Source organism: Xenopus laevis, chromosome 7L (genome assembly GCF_017654675.1).
Source record: "Xenopus laevis strain J_2021 chromosome 7L, Xenopus_laevis_v10.1, whole genome shotgun sequence".
In the NCBI taxonomy this organism is placed as follows: Eukaryota; Metazoa; Chordata; class Amphibia; order Anura; family Pipidae; genus Xenopus; species Xenopus laevis.
In genome coordinates, this window is record NC_054383.1 from 82,255,162 (window position 1) to 82,272,066 (window position 16,905).

The following is a 16,905-nucleotide window of genomic DNA, read 5'->3' on the forward strand; positions in this document are numbered from 1 at the left end:
ACCCTCATTTGAAACACAGACAGGGACCAGTGAACATCTATAGGGAGCTCAAATAAAGGGGCTATTTGTAAAGATATTAATTAACATGTATTTTTAGAGTGCCAGCATATTTCTCAGCACTGTAAAATAAATGTGTTTATACAAAGAGTGTCCTCCAGAAGTTCTGTAACAGTTGTCTTTGTTTTAAAGTCATAGGTCAAGTGGAGGTGTCCTAATAGGAATAGGGGTCAAAAGGTTGCCTACCCCTTATTAATCATAGTCATGTTTGCTCACCAATATAATGTAATGCTAGAAAGCTGGAGCTCAGGCAGAGGATTCCTTATTTTAGCTTCTGAATTACCAAACTGTACTTGGTCATATAAAATCGTGAAGCCTATAGTACCCATTTGGTTACCATTTTTCCAAAATCAATACCTTAAAAGAAAACTATACCCCCAAAATGAACACTTAAGCAACAGATAGTTTTTACATTATATTAAGTGGCATATTAAAGAATCTTGCCAAACTGGAATATATATTGAAGTAAATATTGCCCTTTTACATCTGAGCCACCATTTTGTGATGATCTGTGTGTTGCCTCAGAGATCATCTGGCCAGAAATACTACAACTCTAACTGTAACAGGAAGAAGTGTGGAAGCAAAAGACACAACTCTGTTAATTGGCTCATGTGACCTAACAAGTATGGTTTGTATGGTATGGTAGGATCCCAGGGGGCGGCCCTTATTTTTTAAAATGGCATTTTTCTATTTGCGATTACCCAATGGCACATACTACTAGAAAAGTATATTATTATGAAAATGGTTAATTTACATGAAGCAGGGTTTTACATATGAGCTGTTTTCAGCAATATCTTTTTATAGAGACCTACATTGCATACCCCCCAACCGCCCCGTTTTTTGTGGGACAGTCCCGCTTTTGACCTCCCATCCTGCTGTCCCGGGTTGGGCAGTTGAATGTCCCGCTGCGACGTTTTGAGCAACTAATATAAAAAGACAGCGTGACTACAACAGCATGAAGAGAGTTTATATTAGATGAATACATTTGCTGGTTAATGTGGCGGCCTAAACCACTCGCATATACACACAGGCTAAGAAGCCTGCCTCTCCACCCCTGGTCCCTTTAAAGATGGCAGCGCCGTGCCCTCAAGCGCTGAGCCTTCCCACCTCAACCTACCCAAACAAACCAGCCCTTGTCTGTTTTCTAGGGAAGAAAATGTCCAAACCCCGCGACAGAAGGAGCGGGGACGTTGCGGATACCGGCAGGAACGGCGGCACCAATGAAAATCATCCAAAAACGATATGGGGTTGGTGGGCTCATTAAATATCCTCTTAACTCCAGGCAGCTGCTGCTCCCATGGGATTCAGGAAGATCAGATAAGCTTTCTAGCTGCAACTTTATCGCATGGCAGCGAAGCGCTTTTTCAGCTTTCTGTGGACTTGTGTATAATCAGGTAAAGGGGGTGTTAGGGGTAAACATGCCTCTGATTCAGAAACTCAATAGTCACAGCCTGATCTCCATCCCTACAAACTCTTAACTTGTTAATGCCCCCTGTCCAAACTCAGTACTGGGGTAATACAAAGTTTTCTTCATTCCACCCTCATTATGCAAATAATGCGCCATAGATGTTTATGCAGCTTTTTATTTGAGTGTGGCTTATTTATTTTCACTGTTTCACCAATAAATTAAGAGTCTCAAGGGGCCCCTATACCTCCTGAGGCCCCCATGCAGCTGCAGGGTCTGCTTCCTTTATAGTTACGGCCCTGGCAATATGAACTGATTACTTAAAAGGGGACTATCGTGAAAATGTAATATGTAAGCTTCAGTATACTAAAATAAGAAACTTTAAATACAATCAATTAAAAATTCTGTACAGTTTCTAAAATCAAATTTATCTATCTATCATCTATCTATCTATCTATCATCTATCTATCTCTCTATCATTGTTTCGGGGGTATAGTTTTCCTTTAATCCAGTAAAACGTACAAGGTGTGAGCCTTTACAGTTATCATGAGGTAACAGGCTTGTGCAGGAGTGCATCAGTGTGGCCAATTGCCTTTTATTTCCCTACAAAGTATGGATGCACCAAATCCACTATTTTAGATGTATAATGGTAATAGCATTGTCTTTATAGCCGGCTCTGCAGTTATCCAATTGGCTTTGACTTTCCTACACTAGTACGTGATAGGCCGCGTCACTGATTGGCTGTTTCCCCCCCCCCCCGCTCTTTATCATCCAGTGATAGAGAAGCGCGGGTTAATTGATCGATTTTATTGGAAAATAATTAATTCTCAGTCTGCGCCTTTCTTCTCTGGCTGTGGGTGCATTTGTGCGGAGGATTTATGGAAAGTCATGTGTGTGAGCTAGAAAACCAATAATTCTGAACTATGTTCTCCCAGGCCAGGTATTTATGGAAAAGCAGATCTGCGTTTGCGCAGAAAATAGAAATATGCAGATTGGGCCTATCCTGTTGGTTCGCAAACACCAAGGGTATGAAAAAGGTTTTAAGCGAAATGCAACAAACATTATTATTTTAAGCGCAATTTCAAATTACTAAGTGAATTAAAATGGTTCGAAACGATAATACCCTGAGGGCGGTTTAATCGACAATGTAATTTTGCGTTTAACCTGAAAACTCTCCCGCGCTGATCGCCGATTGGCCATCTAGTTTGAACGAATGTTTAGGATCAGAATCAGCCAATAAGCAGCGCATACATTGGCCACGCCTACTGAAGAGTGTTCTGGAACGCAGCCCTCTTTTTAAAAAAGGACCAATCAGTTACGAGCTCCGTAAAGTATAAATGCCGTCATAGTGACGTTAAGCTCACATTCTCCGGAGATCGTCTACGATTTTAGGGTGAAGTGGAACTTAAGTTAAAAGATGTCTGGCAGAGGAAAAGCAGTCAGCAAGACTAGAGCCAAGGCAAAGACTCGCTCATCCAGAGCTGGGCTGCAGTTTCCTGTAGGTCGTGTTCATCGTTTGTTGCGGAAGGGGAACTACGCTCAGCGAGTGGGTGCTGGGGCGCCGGTTTACTTGGCTGCAGTACTTGAGTATCTCACCGCAGAAATTCTGGAACTCGCTGGAAATGCGGCTCGGGACAATAAGAAGACTCGTATCATTCCCCGCCATCTACAGCTGGCCGTGCGCAATGATGAAGAGCTAAACAAATTGTTAGGAAGAGTGACCATTGCCCAGGGAGGCGTTCTGCCCAACATCCAGGCTGTCTTACTGCCAAAAAAGAGTTCAGGTGGTGCTTCGACTTCAGGCAAGAAGGGCTCCCAGCAATCCCAAGAATACTGAGCCGACAGTAATATCGCTTCATTTTATTCCAAAGGCCCTTTTAAGGGCCACTCCAATGTCTTAATAGAGCTGTAACGTCTTGGCTGTATCCGTGCAGTAGTAACTGAGCCACCCCATGTTATGTTTCCACTGACTATAATGGCGGCCTCCCTTTCTACACATTTAAGGTGAAAGTTTTGATTAGTGCTCCTTAGTTGATAAAAGGGGTCAGTTACACTACTATCCAAGCTAACGATGTATTCGCTTAAGATATTTACAGGTTCACATGCGTTTTTAAGAAGCTGGCATTTTGCTTGCTGTTAAACTGCTTCACAAAGGAGACAAGTGACATTTTATAGGGAAATATTAATATCTGGATTCTTCATGTGTAAAGCCACACCAGAGCCCTGTTTGCCCAACATTTTAATATAATGTGGAGTAGTGTAGTTGAGTTAATGGCACCCCCCACTCAAGGGCTGCACCAATGAGGTGACTTGAGAAACTCGCCTGGGGCAGCAAAATGGATCTGATGGAGGGCCCCATACATTGTCAGATAAGCTGCCAAATTGGTCTAGGGTCACACTGCTCCTGCTAGTTGATGTGCATGCATCCAAATAGATTGGCTTGGGTGCAGACATAGTGTGATTTTGACTTGAAATGGAAAATCTGCCTCATCTGGCTGCACCTGAGCCAGGCCAATGTATTCAGGTGACAGCAGTAGCAGTAGTGGAGGAGCAGGTTCTCAGGCCGGCTGGGTGCCCCAGGCAGCTCTGCCGGCCACTTCGACCCTGCCACTGCAGTGCGCAACTAAGGGTGCACATGCAAAACTGCATGCAGCAGAGGCCCGCGATTGTATTTGCCGGATTAGTGGTAGGCTGCATATGAGGTACATGCCTCTGGAGCCCCTCAAACTGTGCGCCCTAGGCACATGCCTCTTCTGCCTACCCCTACTTCCAGCCCTGTCTCGGACTGTGTTTCTCTGCAACACGAGATCCACTACATGTTGCTCTATTCTTAAATCCACCTGTGTATGGTCACCTTTATTCTGCATTTTATGAACCAAGTAGGCTGTATTGGGGGTACAGTTGCCACCCAGTCAGTATTTTACCAACCTCGGTGATAAATCACTAGTTAGAATAGGCCCCTCCCTAAAGCTTTCAGTAGTGAACTCTCCAGTCAGAAGTGGGGAAATGTAAGCAGTCAGAGAGAGGAGGCCTCCCCATGCTGACTGCTTACATTTCCCCAGTCCACCCACTTCCCCACTCCTGATCTCATAGGTCAGCCCATATCCCTGCTGCAGTACAAAAATCCATCTATTCAGGGCACGAGCAGGCACAGTTATTGCCCTGCACAAGCACACACCATTCTTCTTTCTTTCCTATGAAGCAATGAAGTTCGGTGATCAACCCAAACGTAATCTATGACCTCTCTGCACCAGATCGGTAGCGATTTTAAAGTTTATAAGGAGAGGGGGCTAGGACTAACATGTCACAGAGGTTTTAGTTTAAAGCTTTCCTTTAGTAATTTATCTAGTGTATCCGTTTCTCTCCATCTGATTCCAAACTGTAGGCGGGCAGAAGTGTGTGTCCCTGGCCTTAGTCTGCATGCTGTGGAGAGTATTGTGGCAGCAGAGAGGGTACTGGGTCAATCTGAGAGAATGTTGTCAGCTACAAATAAATACCAGCACTACATACAATCCTTTTTGGTCACTAGTGAGCTCAGTATAACCAGCCTACTGCACCCCTGATGTCAAATATTAGAAGTTTTTATCAAGGTGCCACATCAGAGGTCATCATAATATGCAATACATCATTGCAATGGAAGAGATGTTAGCACTACTGCTGCTTCCCACAGTAGACATCTTCAGCTCTCTAGATTGTAGTTTCATTTGTTTTGTCTGATTTTGTTTACAGAACTGCATCTTTCATACAGAATTTTTCTTAATGCTTAGGTCACTATCAATCAGAGATTATGTAAGGCCACATTGTATATGTATTTAAAAAATGATACTTTATAAAAAGGCAGACACTCCATATTTTTGATTTATTGCACAATGATTGATAGACCCGCACAAACAGCACTGTTGAAATAAAGGGGATCGAGCCTAACATGGCTGCTGAGGAACTCTCACCTAGGCCCACTAAAAATTGCCAGTAGGAGTGCTTCCTACTGTTCCTAGTTACTTAAAACACTAAAATTGCATAACTGCTCAAATATGCATACAAAGGCATTCTTGAGCAATTACGCAATTTGCTTGTTTTAACAGAGCTAATTCCCAGTATTTTCTATGGCCGGGTGTTTTCTGGAGACAAAACAGGCTACAAATAGCAGCATATGTCATTGACCTAAGAGGTGAACAGCAGCGGAGGAGGTCGGGGAAGGAAGGTATTCATAGGATATTGCATGTGTAATACTGGCCAAGGTCATAGCTGGTGATTTACCAGCTAGGCCGGTCAAATGCTGGTGAGGTGGCAACCCTAGTTACAGTGTATGTAGTAAATGAGGTGAATAGGTTTAATTACAGACAGAAAATGTATGGTTTTCTAGCCAAAACCCACCCCTCCTGCATATTGATGGGTGGATACCAGTTATGTCACTGGAGAACAAATTTAGTCAGCACACCGATTCTTAGTATCTTGCCTTGATGGTGCACGTTCTGCAACGACCACTTTCCATTGACAGACCATGTAAACAACCCGCAAATTGTAAATCTGTCTCAATGTTCTTTGTTCCTGCAATTAGAGTTGGAAACACAGTTTTGGTAGCACAGAACAAGTGTGTCCTATATTCCTGTATTTAATTACAATGTAATAGAAGCTAAAATGGCACAATAATCTCTCTCTATTATAACAGCAAAATGGCTGATTTATTGTTGTTAAGCTGCATTTAATAAAATGCACACTATGAAGGCAAATACAGCCATAAATACGCCTCTAAACTATATGTTACAGCTTTGGAAAAAAAAATATATATATATATATATATAAAATATTTTTTTTTTGGCTTGCTTTCTTCCTCCTATACTTCGGGTTTGGCGCCTTTTTTAACTAATATAAATAATACGCTATACTGACGTGTAGGAGAGGCGTTATGGATTGTAACCAATAAACAAGCAGCTTCACGCAGGAACCAATACGAGGTCACATTATGTGTAACGTCACAGTTGCCGCCAAATCAATAGCCAATAAGATCACTGATACTGCAGATAAATACGTGCCCTCTGAACTAACCGGTTCATTTGAGATCGGAAAACTGTGAGAAGAATCTTATACAATCTGCATAATGTCTGGCAGAGGAAAGACTGGCGGTAAAACTAGAGCTAAAGCCAAGACTCGCTCATCCAGAGCTGGCCTACAGTTTCCCGTCGGTCGCGTCCACCGCTTATTAAGGAAAGGGAACTACGCTCAGCGTGTAGGTGCTGGGGCCCCGGTCTATTTAGCCGCTGTGTTGGAGTATCTCACGGCAGAAATCCTGGAATTAGCAGGCAACGCGGCCAGGGACAATAAGAAGACTCGTATTATTCCCCGCCACTTGCAGTTGGCCGTCCGCAATGATGAAGAGTTGAACAAACTACTCGGAGGGGTAACAATTGCCCAGGGAGGCGTCCTGCCCAACATCCAAGCCGTGTTACTACCTAAAAAGACTTCCGTGGCTGCCCCAGCTTCAGGCAAGAGTTCCGGCAAGAAGAGTTCCCAGCAGTCCCAAGAATATTAAGCTAAAGATCTTGCTGTTTTTATACCAAAAGGCCCTTCTAAGGGCCACTCCCCTGTCTTGAAAAGAGCTATAATATATTTAATATGAATATGCTTAAATTGTGAAAATGTAATACCGACTATGTTGTTGCTGTGCTGTAAGGCACGAGGTGGGGGGGGGGGGGGAGCGTGATCGGGTTATCCGCAGATTTTGTCCACAGACGCCTCAGATTTGCTCGCTTAGTGATGCATTGCTCCCTTGGCTTTTCTATGATTTTGGAGAAAAACCTACTACCATAAATCTTCATATATACTAACTTCACTTTCTGCATTTGGGTTCTGTATCTACAGGAGTTGATTCAAAAATGGATTGCAAAAAATTCTGTTTGCATGTGCTCTTTCTGAAAAAAAAGCCAATAAAATGCCATGCTGCAGAAAATATGATAATAATTTAGCCCATGTTTGGAAAGTGTCTATCCTATGTCCATCAGTTTCAAAATATGTTTGAGACCTTGGTAATATCTCCCCTAATTAGTGCTGAATTGCAGATCTCTGCCAGGCTGCTGTCTGAAATATGTTAAGTGCGGGTGCCAAATGAGCAGACCTGGGGCTGATTTGGCCACCCACCCGCTGGGCCAAGTTGAGCTGGTCTTGGGTCAGATGACTAATAATTTCAATGGACTGTTAAGGTGGCCATACACAGAGAGCCGCTCATTTGGTGATGTCGCCATACAAGCGGATCTCTCCCCGATATGCCCACCTTGAGGTGGGCAATATTGGGCTGATCTGATTGTGGGCCCTAGGGCCAAAAGATCGGATCCTAACGATGGGTAACGGGCCGTCGGATCGCGGGACTGCATCAATGAACAGATGCGGCTGCGATCTGACGGGATTTTTAGTCCCGCCAGATATAGATTGGGGAAGCCTGTTGGAGGGCCCTATACAAGGGCCAATAAACTGCCGACTAGTGCTGTCGGCAGCTTTTATCGGCCCTTAAAGGTGGCCATACACGGCAGATTAAAGATGCAGTTATCGCTCCTCCCGATTGATAGGCCAAAAATCGGCCAGATATCGATTGATCAAGTTTGATTTTATTGTATGATCCAGGACCACATCGGCTAGTTAGAGCCCATTTGTAGTATTGTTATCCGATCGTTCGGATTCATCCGATATCGCCCCGCCGTTAGTGGGCACATCGGGTTAAGATCCGCTCATTTGGCGACCTTGTCAAACGAGCGGATCTTTTAGTGTATTTTTTTGACCTGTGCAATCCCATGTCATGTCAGAGTAAACAGAGTAAACATAGCAGCAATCATGGAGGTACAGCTGTTCGAGGTACATTATGACTAGGAGTCATAAACCAAAAAGAAAATCCAGGAGCAGAGTATTAAGGAATCCATACACCTAGTGCATAGAGTACCTCTACTGACCAAAAGAGGTAATTTCCAAACTATATATATATATATATATATATATATATATATATATATATATATATATATCTATATCTATATCTATATCTATATATATGGGTAAGCATGAAATGTTGGGCTATCCATGTGGGGACTAAATGTTTTGAAATAAAAATATTTTTATTTTAACTTTAAAAGTTGTAATTCAACATGCTTGCCATATTTAAATGCGGGTGCTTATATTTTTGTTGAGCACTGTGTTATCTAAAATCCCCCACTAGATGGCAAAGTAAGTCTTGGAAATAGCTCTGGTAACATAAAACCGGAAAGATAAGGTACTAGTTCTTCTGCTAGGAAGCCAAAACCAATAGACAAAACATCTGAAACTACTCCCATGAAGTTTTTGTGGAAATCAACTCAACATCAGTCCGTTGTTGCCTGGAAATGTAGAACAAGACAGGGCAGTGGTAATCACTTGGTGTGCCATTGCCTTTGCAAAAAGTGGTTTGAATGTGATACCTTTTATTGTAGTACTGTGGACAAACTGACAGAAATTGACTGATTTCCTAATAGCAACCTATATCTGCTAAGTTCAACAGTGCTCTGTATTTGTACCAAATCAAAGAGACCCGTCCTCATGAACATTGCTGTGAACTTTACTGGTAGAATTGTGGCAGAGAAGGAGTAGTGTTGCTGGTAACACATCTGAGATGGGGCACTGCTGGTGGAAGCAGTAATGTAACTACCCCCTGCGGGGCCCGGGTGCAACCAGGCCCCCCACCCTCCTCCAAAAGCTATTTTGTGCTTGCAGTCACACTCCCGTTAGTTCCACTACTGGGTGGAAGTGCAGCACATGAAAAAGTGGTACTCCACTAGTGTAATTGTCACTAAAGAAGGGGCACCTCTGGTGCAACTCCGGTAGACTGAAAAAGCAGAATCACTGGTGGAAGTGTGTGTGTTTTTTTAAGAGGTGGTGCTGCTGCTGGAACTTTAGTATATAGAAAACCAGGTGTTGCTGGTGGGATTCCGGTTGATTATAGTCAATGTTCCCTCTAAGCTGTACACTAGTGCAAATTTTGGGGCCAGCATACACAAATTGTGGTGCACACAAAGTATTTTGTGTGAAAACACATAATATTGCATTTATTTAAACCTGAGCACACAAGTTTTAAAAATGCTCACAAAAGTTTGAAATGTACACACAAAAGAATTTTTTGCACATATTGATGAGAAGCAGTTAGTGGGGAATGTTGATTGTAGTGGAGGCATCACTCGTGCAACTTGATGAGGCTACTTAATTAGGTTTCTCTGGTGGTTTCATATGAGGTGCTGCTGATGGAACTGCTCTAGATTGAAGAGGCTTCTCTGGTGGTACTGTTGCTTGATTGAAGAGGTGTCATCGGTGTAAGTATAGTTTATTAAGAGGATGTGCCACTGCTGGAACTCAGGTGGATTGAAGAAAGAGCTATGGAACTGTTGGTTATTGAAGATGGACATTGCTGGTGGAAGTGTATAAGGCAGAGAAGAAAACAACACCAGTGGAACTATGGCTGCTTGAAGAGACAACAGTACCTGAAGTAGAAGAAACTTCAGGAACATCTCCACATTAGAACATCCAATAACTTTTAGTGAAGTGCAGAGTCATCGCCCATATACACCCTAACCCTGCCCCCACATCATCAAAACACAATTGACTGGTGTGTACTGTGTTTTTATTATTTTATTTGATTACTGGGTCAGTTATGTGACCTACCCATCCCATACACATCCATACTAAGGCAGAGAAGAAATTTGGCCCTTCTGGGGTCCCTTGAGTAAATGTACATGCAATAACTAATAGATATTTTCGCTATATAAATCCAATTAGGGATATTCACAGTGCGGCCCTTTATCTGCTGTTGATCTGCAACTCCCAGCACCCCACTTCCGCTTTTCCAGGGTTGTTTGTTAGCAGAGTAACAAGCCGGCACTGCCCCCCCCCCCGCAAGAGGGTCTCAGACCCCGGACACTTACCTTGCCCTCCGCATTGCCACTCTTACCCAAACCCCCTGCACGGCCATTCTTATGCAGTTCCCTGTCTACCCACTCCCTGCCCGCTGGACACTGACATGTGCAGTGGATTCTTTAGGTGCAAGTCTGGTGTACCCTATTGATGCAGCCCACACTGTGAACCCTAGAACTATTGCCACCTTCAGAAATGACATTAGCTCCATGGTTCCTTAACATCAATAAATGCACAAAGGCATGAGGAATGCAGTGGCGCTGAGTGCAACGATGCAAAAGTCAAATAAGCAAGTACATTAAATGAATGGGTTATTTTGTGCATTTGAATGCTCCCAATATAATGGCCCCACAACTGCACTTGTGATTGTAAAAAGCCCCTCATGTCCCATCCTGTCTTTTTGCCTCTTGTCTGTGCAATGGAGGGATAAGCTGCTTTATGGATCTGGTGGGAGCTGATAAAGGGGCTTAATGATCATCTGTTTGAAAGTGACTAGCCTCTGTCCTTGTTTCCCCTACTTAGAGTGCAAATAAATGAACAGTTCAGTGTGAAAATAAAAATTGTGTAAATAGATAGGCTGTGCAAAATAAAAAATGTTTCTTATATAGTTCGTTAGCCAAAAATGTAATGTATAAAGGTTGGAGTGACTGGATGTCTAGTATTGTAGCCAGAACACTACTTCCTGCTTTTCAGCTCTATAACTCTGAGTTAGTCAGCGACTTGAAGGGGGGCCACATGGGACATATCTGTTCAGTGAGTTTGTAATTGATCCTCAGCATTCAGCTCAGATTCAAAAGCAACAGATATGACCCATGTGTGACCCCTCAAGTCACTGATTGGTTACTGCCTGGTAACCAGTCAGTGTAAACCAAGAGAGCTGAAAAGCAGGAAGTAGTGTTCTGGCTATTATGTTAAACAACTAACTATATTAGAAACATTTCTTATTTTGACAGCTTATCTATTAACCCAGTTTTAATTTTTACACTGAACAATTCCTTTAAGGCCCATCACATCTGCCAACCCAGTAGGCAAATTAAATTCTGTGTCTATTTGCTTCTGTAATGACAAACTAGCACATCTGTAATAAAGCAGTGTACTACCGAACTGTAACCCAAGGCTGCTTTTGAATGTACAGCCTAAGATGAAAGATGTGACATGTATCTGGCTGGGAGTGAGGGCACTGGTGGCCATACATGGGCTGATAAAACCTGCCAGCAAACTGAGATGGCAGCTTATGGGCCCATGTATGAGGCAGTCCAATGGGTCAACCGGACCATTATTTGGCCAGCTCTCAAGCGGGTAGGTTTGAAAATTCAATCGGACAAGGACCGCATTGTCTCATCGATACAGTCTTCACCCCGATGGCCTATATCCTCGACATAATGATCCAATCGTTTGGGTCCCCCAGGGTGGGGATATCAGGGAAACATCCACTTATTTGGTGACCTCGTCAAACAAGCAAATCTTACACAGCCACCTTAACTCTTTGGGTAGGTAAGACTACAAGTTGAAATGCAATAAGGTACATCTTTCATGATTGTCTTTATCACTACAGTACACTTTAGCCAGCTTCAAATTCAAGCTCCTCAAACTAAATTACCACACGTTAAAATCTTTTGCATCCACCTTATAATTACTCATGATATATTAGCAATTCAGATCGCCATTGGCTCCTACCTTGTGAACAGTAGGTTCATTAGATGCCCTTGGTGCAAAAATCCCCGTTATAGAAACTGGAAGAAAACCATAGACCATCTTAGTCTTAGAATAACTCCTTGTGCTTTAAATTAGAATGAGTCTTTTTTTTTGGCTACTTTGATAATTGAAATTCCATCACTACACACTTTGTGTATTCCTAGACTTTGCTTTTAAAGTGCAGAGGCATAACATGTACATGGATGCAGCTCAAAAGCTTTATGTTTGAACCTGTGTGCAAAACAAATAAACTCTGATTGCTTTTATGTACACAGCCGTGCTGTAGGTATGCAGCAACTAATCACTGAGGTCTGCAAATACATCTTAGCTTCAGCACTCATTTGCACTTACTACATGTTCCCTAGGGAACAGCAGTCTCTAACAGCCAGCATAAGAGTTCCATAAGTTGGAATAATACAGATCATTCTGCTTGTAATGGAATAAAATAAATACCCATGAAGTTTTATTTTTAGTCATATTGTTTCATAATAAGCAAGGTTACCTTCCAATGAATGAAGTGCATGATTAATTATTAATTTCTAGTAAAATTGGATGTGATTTCTAAAAGAGTGACTGAATTCTGTTACACTTGCACTATTGCACCAAATTTGGGATATGTTGTGAGTGGAAACACATGTAATTGTTTACTAAGATATCACACTGGACTTCAATGAATGTTACTGCTGAGTGATCATGTGATCAGTCTGTATCATGAAAAATATTTTATCTGTATACGGTTTTGCATCTGTGATCATATGTGTATTGTTAGTCATTGTAAAATGAATTTGCATCCAATACTCCAGTGTTAACTGACCAGGTCATTTTAAAAATCTAAAAATGCAGTTGGCAGGACTGGCCTGATTTTCACTTAGAATGATTGCAGACTGTGCAATCCCTGTAGCCCAGCAAATTGCTTTTTGTATGGGTTCCTGGTTACTTTTTTGTTTCAGATTACCAGATTGCAGGAATTGTTTGCTAGGATAAATATATAATTCAGTACAGTACAAAGAAATGCCAGGCCAATAATCGGAATATCTTTTGCATTTGTAAATCTAGTGTCCTCAGGATTTTTTTTCTTGTTTGTACAAATTCCAGGGATTGAAAAGATGATGTTACTGCTGCAGGGAAATGAAGGCTGAAGCAGCAATACCAGAGCAGGGATTGAAAAGCTGATTAAGGAATACAAGTACACAGTGCAGCAGGCTACTGTGGGGATTTGGGTGCAGGGAATAAAACACTGCTGTGGCAATGCGAATGCAAGGATCAAATGATAACATGTGACATAACATTGTGCTTGCTATGGAAAGGGTGTCAGCACATAGCTTAAAATGTTAAAGGGGTTGTTAAATTGTAGTATGATGTAGAGAGTGATATTCTGAGACAATTTGCAATTGGTTTTCATTTTTTACTATTTGTGGTTTTTGAGTTATTTAGCTTTTTATTCAGCTTTTTATTCAGCAGCATTCCAGTTTGCTGTTTCGGGATTCTTGTTGCTAGGGTCCATATTACCCTAGCAACCATGCATTGATTTGAATAAGATACTGGAATATGAATAAGAGAGCGCCTCAATAGAAGGATTAAAATAGTAAAAAATTAAATAAAAAGTAGCAATAACAAAAAGTATGTAGTCTTACAGAGCATTTGTTTTTTGGAAGGGTCAGAAAGAATGGAAAGAGTCAGAAGAAGGGACAAATAATTAAAAAACTAAAAATAAATAATGAATAAAAAAAAAAAACCAATTGACAAGATGCTTAGAATTGACCATTCTATAACATACTAAAAGTTAACTTTAAGGTGAACCACCCCTTTGATGTACCGTATATGATACAATATGATATAAGGATGCCAAAATTGCTTCCATCCAGCTGTTAATTAGCTAAGGTGGATAGGCAGATTTAAGATGCTGATTTGATCATTTGGTTTGACATCTTATCTGCCCATGTATGGGGCCCTGTATTCTCATGCCCGGCTGTTATCTGGACAAAATCCTGTTGGGCGAGGACCACATTGGCTCATAGTTCCCCAGCAGGAAATTTTGGCAGATTTTTTTATTTTTCTGCCCAATACCCAGTGCAGAAGTGTCCTGGTGGCATGCTACACCTAAAATGTTTCCTATCAATCCAGGCCTGTAGGCAGTGGTTTCTAAATTTGGATAGCTCATTTGAGAGGAAAAATGACTGCTCTCCTAGATACTATTGAAAGCCCATCTTAGAGGTCAATTTAACATTTTAGGGTCTAGGGCCCCCTTAGCTCATAACAAGGTTGCAGACATAAGAAAACATTTATAAGAAGATATAAGAACATTTATCAGCCATTGTTTCAATAATACGTAGGACATTTAAAAAAATGTTCACCCTGGGACATTTAAAAAAATGTTTACCCTGGGTGAACATTTTTTTAAATGTCCTACGTATTATTGAAACAATGGCTGATAAATGTTCTTATATCTTCTTATAAATATTTTCTTATGTCTGCAACATGAGCTAAGGGGGCCCTAGACAAATTTTGGACCTCAACATTGGATTGGAACCAAACAAATCTGACAACTACTGCAGTAGGGAGCAGGCAAGAAACAGTTATTGTTGGCAGTGGGAACTGTTTGGGTTTTGGCTCATATGTGAAAATATATTGAACTTATTCACCCACAATTGTAAAGATGATTGTAACAACCATAGTTATTCACATGAGCCATAAGACTAGTCTTCCCAGTGCCAACAATTAGCAGAATTGGTTCCTCACTAATGGGCTGCCACAGTTTTTCATGAGGAAATTGCAGGGATCCAAAAGTCCTGTTTGTACCCTGGGGAGTAAATCCTTGTTTTAGGCTAGCAACTGGATCAGCAGTTTGACCTTATTTAAATTACTGCTTTGACACTCCAGGTATCCTGTGTTTCCAAAAATGGATCGTAGCATATTTTGGACATCTGCCAAAACAATCTCACATGACAAAGAATTCAATAATTTACAGCTATTACTGTAGAGAATACATTCCATCGGTGGAATTCTTCCTTTCTTCTTAAGTCAATGGATAACTATTCCTCATCTTTACAATTGTGGGTGAATAAGTTATAGAATGATACTGACACAAACATATTTACATAAATTTGGGTGTAAAACTTGTTTTTCTAACACCTTTACCATTTTGTGTGACAATCAACCCATTCTAACAGATTATATTGTTTCTGTAATTTGGATCTAATAAGCACCAGAATAGAGCCAGCCACCAAAGATGATCTGTAGTAGATTGTAGTAGTGACTCAGTGTGTGCACTCATAATAAAGCTTTGATTGCTACCACAAAATATTAATATGCATAACTGTGTTCTAATGTAAAAATAAACACTAATGGAGCAGAAAAACATTATGAGGGGATGCAAGTAAAATACCCTAATTTTTTTCTGTAGTGCTAATAAAAGTATAAGCATATTCTTTCCTCCATCCCATTAAGACACACTGATAACCAATGCATTCACTCACATCACATCAGTATGTGACTCTGGCCCCTAAGTAAGTAACACAAACATCCAGTATTTAAATTGTTAACAAGACATACAATGAATGGGAACCACTAGTGTCACACTGTTTTAAAAGTCCCCAGCCAAATTCTGTACCTCATTTTCCCAGTGTATGTAAATGATCTAAAATGTGTGGATGCCATTGTGCTAGAACACCCACAGGTTTCCTGTAAACAGGCATTTTGTCCATCACAGAGAATTCACATAAAGATTTATGCATTTGCATTGTCTGCTTTTGGCATAGTTTCTTTTCAGCTTCCTTGCATTTACCATAAGCTCAATCACATCCCACATTTTTTTTTATCACACTGTGTTTAGCTTGCTTTTCATTTTTTTATTTGCGTAAATCCAAATACTCGAGGGTCTGAGTGAAATGCATTATTAACTGGGGTAAGTAAAGGTATCTACTGGATCATATTTCACCTTCCTTTAGCATCTCCAAAGGAAAAGTGCTCCTACACAGGCGCATCAGTCTTCCTACTTGAAAGACTGCATTCAAAAGAGAGGGAAAAAATAAGGAACTCAGGTCATGCTGCTGAAGAATGCCCTTTGGTTATTAGGAATGCTTCACTCATGCGAGAAATGACTCACCGGGCAATGGCTACACATCCCACCAGCAAAGTTGGTCTGTTAGTACTTATATTGTCTTACCTGTATAGCAACAATCAGGTGTTACATTTGACATTATATAAACTGTAGTTTACCACAATACAATATATTGCCAATATATGACCCATTTTGCATTTTTTTAAAGTCTTTTGAAGGGGCTGCCAAGCAACAACCTGCTATGGCAACATATACCGTCAATCCACCCCCAAATTCAACCCACTTTTTAGTAAGCACTACCCCTTTGGGGGTCTGCTAGTTGAGACTGTTCTGTCTAGTTTGCGGAGTGTGTATAGCCCTGAGGGTCTGATGGGGATTAGTTGGCCAGGAATGCAATCCAGTTTGCAGTATTTTTAATTGGGGCCCCATTTGTTGCCAGGGCCTACTGCCTACGTCCCCTAGAATGGAATTGGACTGATAGGTAGGGCCCTATGGGGGGGGGGGTCCCTGTTGACTAAATGTTAATGAGCCTCATGATTTTTGATTGTAGTGTTGCACATGTGGATGTCCATATCACTTACCTAGCTATTAGACACAATAAATAAATCCCAAGCCATTTATGACTAATGCCAGTTCAGGTTGAGCAGTTGTTCAATTTTAAGAACATTGCATATTTACAGGTCAAATATTTCCTTGGGCGGAAAATATGCTAAGTTGTGTCATATATATATATATATATATATATATATATATATATATATATATA

At 41.2% G+C, this 16,905-nt stretch overlaps 2 protein-coding genes across 2 annotated transcripts; both read left to right on the plus strand.

Moving 5' to 3' along the window:
- The first annotated feature begins 2,282 nt into the window (after window positions 1-2,282).
- h2ax.L (H2A.X variant histone L homeolog) lies at window positions 2,283-3,351 on the plus strand. Its single transcript, XM_018225811.2, has one exon. It carries the CDS (start codon window positions 2,880-2,882, stop codon window positions 3,297-3,299), a length of 420 nt encoding a protein of 139 aa, XP_018081300.1. The 5' UTR covers window positions 2,283-2,879; the 3' UTR covers window positions 3,300-3,351.
- A 3,144-nt stretch (window positions 3,352-6,495) lies between these two features.
- Window positions 6,496-7,041, plus strand: h2ax.2.L (H2A.X variant histone, gene 2 L homeolog). The gene has a single exon (XM_018225812.2). It carries the CDS (start codon window positions 6,561-6,563, stop codon window positions 6,990-6,992), a length of 432 nt encoding a protein of 143 aa, XP_018081301.1. The 5' UTR covers window positions 6,496-6,560; the 3' UTR covers window positions 6,993-7,041.
- The last annotated feature ends 9,864 nt before the right edge of the window (window positions 7,042-16,905 follow it).